The sequence below is a fragment of the Pogoniulus pusillus genome, chromosome Z (assembly GCF_015220805.1).
Source record: "Pogoniulus pusillus isolate bPogPus1 chromosome Z, bPogPus1.pri, whole genome shotgun sequence".
Classification (NCBI taxonomy): domain Eukaryota; kingdom Metazoa; phylum Chordata; class Aves; order Piciformes; family Lybiidae; genus Pogoniulus; species Pogoniulus pusillus.
The window spans coordinates 52,427,748-52,431,372 of NC_087309.1; the positions used below are offsets into that span (position 1 = coordinate 52,427,748).

At 55.8% G+C, this 3,625-nt stretch overlaps 1 protein-coding gene across 1 annotated transcript; it reads left to right on the forward strand.

Annotated features, from left to right (window-relative positions):
- The first annotated feature begins 734 nt into the window (after positions 1 to 734).
- Positions 735 to 3,349, forward strand: FOXD1 (forkhead box D1). Its single transcript, XM_064176808.1, has one exon. It carries the CDS (start codon positions 1,072 to 1,074, stop codon positions 2,299 to 2,301), a length of 1,230 nt encoding a protein of 409 aa, XP_064032878.1. The 5' UTR covers positions 735 to 1,071; the 3' UTR covers positions 2,302 to 3,349.
- Positions 3,350 to 3,625: the final 276 nt, after the last annotated feature.

The window sequence follows — 3,625 nt, forward strand, 5'->3', positions numbered from 1 at the left end:
TAAAATAAACTCTGTAGGGAAAAGGGAGGAGAGTGTAGTGGGGAAGATGTGCCTAAACCATCCCGCGGACAGAAATCTGAAGTTTATCAACTCACCACCTCCCTTTCCGGCCTGTTTTGCTTTGTTTTGTTTTCCTTCCCACGAGAAGCAGGACCCCGTCCCTGGGGACAGCCCAGGAAGACGCAAGGCTTCGGCACACTCCGGAAGGCTCCGGGGAAGATGCTCCAGCACTTTAAGAGACTTGCCTTTTTTTTCCCCCTGTTGTTTGTTGTTTATTTATTTGTTTGTGTTTTTTTCCCCCGAGGTGGTGGGGTGTTGCATGGTTTTAATATCCCACTTTTCCATTACAGACTGCTCCGGTCTCCCCGCAGCCCCCGGAGCCCGTTCTGACGGTGGTGGGACGAAGGAGGAAAGCTGAGGCAGGCGGCAAAGAGAGCTGCCTTGGGGGCGGGTGGGGGGCACGGACTCTGACGCTGGGAGCCATGTGATGGTCCCCTCACTATAAGGCGAGTAGGAAGGCTGCCCTCCCTGGGACTCGGTCACAGCGTTTTTACCATGTTTCCTAAGGCCCGGCCAGCCGCCCGCTCCGCCCTCCCTCCTCGCTAGCCTCCTCCCCTCTCCTCCTCCCAGGACTAGGCGCGCTGTCTCTTACTCCGCGTCCATTAATGTCTGGGGGCTGAGGTGAAGAGAAAGAAGGGGGAACCGACTTCCAGGCACGGCGGCACAGCCCCCCCCCGCCCCCCAAAGCCCGACCCCAACAACAACAACAACAAAACAACTAAAAAAACCCCAAAAGGGGGGAGGGGAACAAAAAGAGAAGGGGAGAAATCAAAAAAAAAGCTGCAAAAACACCCTGAAACAAAACTCAAACCGAGCCGCTGCCTGCGGCAGGAGCACTCCCGAGGCGGGCCGGTGGTTCTGGGAGCCGGCGCGACTCGGAGGGGGTCGCCTGCCTGCGGCAGCGGCGGCGCGGCTCTCCGCGGAGCTGCGCGGAGGCCGAGCAGTGGAGGAGAGGGCGCCCGCCGGTTCGCCGCGTCCGCCGCCACCGATGCGCTGCCCCGCCGGCGCGCCATGACCCTGAGCTCGGAGATGTCCGAGGCGTCGGCGCTGGCTGAGGAGACCGACATCGATGTGGTAGGCGAGGAGGACGAGGAGGAGGACGAGGAGGAACCGCAGCCCCACCACCGCCGCTCCTACGCCGAAGACGAGGAGGACGAGGACGAAGAGGAGGAGGAGGATGCGGGCGACCTTCACGACGACGCCCCACTGCCGCGGTCGCCCGTGCTCGGCGGCGGCGCGGCGGGCGACGGTAACGGTGCCGCCGGCTCTAGGCCTCCCTCGCGGGGCGGTCCGCAGAAACCGGCGGCGGGCAGCGTAGGAACGGGCGGCGGCGGGGCTGTCGGCGGCAGCGGCAAAAACAGCCTAGTGAAGCCGCCCTACTCCTACATCGCCCTCATCACCATGGCCATCCTGCAGAGCCCCAAGAAGCGGTTGACGTTGAGCGAGATTTGCGAGTTCATCAGCGGGCGCTTCCCTTACTATCGGGAGAAGTTCCCCGCCTGGCAAAATAGCATCCGTCACAACCTCTCACTCAACGACTGCTTCGTCAAGATCCCCCGGGAGCCCGGTAACCCGGGCAAGGGCAACTACTGGACGCTGGACCCCGAGTCAGCCGACATGTTCGACAACGGCAGCTTCCTGCGCCGCCGAAAGCGCTTCAAGCGTCAGCAGCTCCCGGCACCCGAGCTGCTGCTGCGCGCCGTGGACCCTGCCGCCTTCCTCCCGCAGCCCCCGCCCCAGCCCCCGCAGCAGCCGACCTGCGCCTACGGACCCTACGGCTGCGGCTACGGCCTCCAGCTGCAGCCGTACCACCCCCACTCCTCCCTCTTCGCCTTCCACCACCCCTCCCCGCCGCCCCGTCAGCCCCCCGCCACCCCTGGCAGTGCCCCCGGCGCGGCGTTGCCCCCCGCCGCCGCTACCGCGGCGCCTCCGGGCCCCTTGCTGCCGGCGGCGGAGCTGGCACGGACGCCCTTCGGCTACGCGCACCCGCTGGGCCCGGCACTGGCGGCCTCCCTGCACGCCGCCAAGCCCGGCAGCGGCGCGGCACTGGTCCGCTCCCCTTTCTCCATCGAGAGCATCATCGGGGGGGGTCCCGGCTCTGGTGCTGGCAGCAGCTGCGCCTCGCAGTCGGCCGCGGCGCCGGGGCTGGCTCGCTCGTTGGGGAGCGCCGGGGGAGGCCTGCCCCCCGCCGCCGCCCTGCCTGCCACCCCTGGCTTCGCTGCCCGCATCTCTAACTGTTAAGGGTTTGGGAGTCTTTCCGAAGGTAGGATTTGGGGTTATCTCCTTTCTCCGCCGCTCGGACATCCGGCGGACGCCGCTCGGAGCGGCCGCGGTTTTGCGTGGGGATTGCGCGGTGGGGCTCGGTGGGCATCCGCTGTATTTTGAGCAAAGCCAGGTCTAGCACGGGCAGGCGATCATACTATGGAAAGTTACCCATTACTCCTTAAACAGAAGAAAAAAAATGAAGAAGAAAAGGTGATAAATACTGTCTCTAAACCGTTAAAGTTCAGAGATTCTCAGGTCTAGAAGCTTGAAAACAGTAATGTACAGGAAAAAAATAGGCTTGAGGGAGGACAGCAAAGCAATAATTTTTCATTTTAGTACACTTGTCTCATGTACTTTTATAAAAAAAAAAGTTAACATGTTTACAAGGAAAAAAGTCAAGATTATCATTTCTTATTTTAACCTGTGTTTTGTATTATAATAGACTTACGGAGTTTTTTTATTTTGTACTTTATGCATATTCTTTGCAAGGAATATTGTTAAAAATTACTGGCAACTATTGTATCATTTTAATGTAAAATTTTTACACATTTTCGAAAATAAAAAAAAATTAATTTTCAATTAAAAAAGAAAAAGAGCAAAATCAAAGACCAAAGGAATCCAGCCAAACAATTGGCTTCGGAACTTTTCCTCCTTAATACTTCTCCCTTCGATGGGATGTTGATATTCTTTTTTTTCTTCATGATTAGTAGCACAATAGCTAACAAATTTACATCTTGGAATTTATTATGTGTGGATTTGACCATGAAGACGATCAAAATATGATCTTCGCAGTCAAACTACCGTTAACCCTATCAGAGAATGAAAGACACCCCCACAAAAAAAAAAAAACAAAAAAACAAGAAAACAAAACCCAACAACCAACAATCACAGACAAACAAATAAAGTCCCCCAAACCGACTAAACAGCCCAAACTAAAAACAAACTGTGAGAGGAAGGACAAAGGAGGGGAAACATAGAAATAGTATTTCTTGCAGAAGTACAGCCCAGTTCTGTAAGGCATCAATCAGGGGACTGACTGGGGGGAAGGGGGAGGGGGGGAGCGTAGTGGGGTGTGTGGTGTGTAGGGGACTGGGGAAGAGAGAAAGAACAGAAAAACACCGTTTTAAACTCATTTTTTTCTCTTGGTTGTAGTCTAAATCAGAACTGCATCACAGTTTGGTTTCCAGAGGTTGAAAGTAAAATACTGTAAATAAGGGGCATGTATTGAACTTCATAGGGAATTGTTCTAGACATTTATATTTCTGTGATGATAATAGGAACATGTGTTTCTACTTTTCAT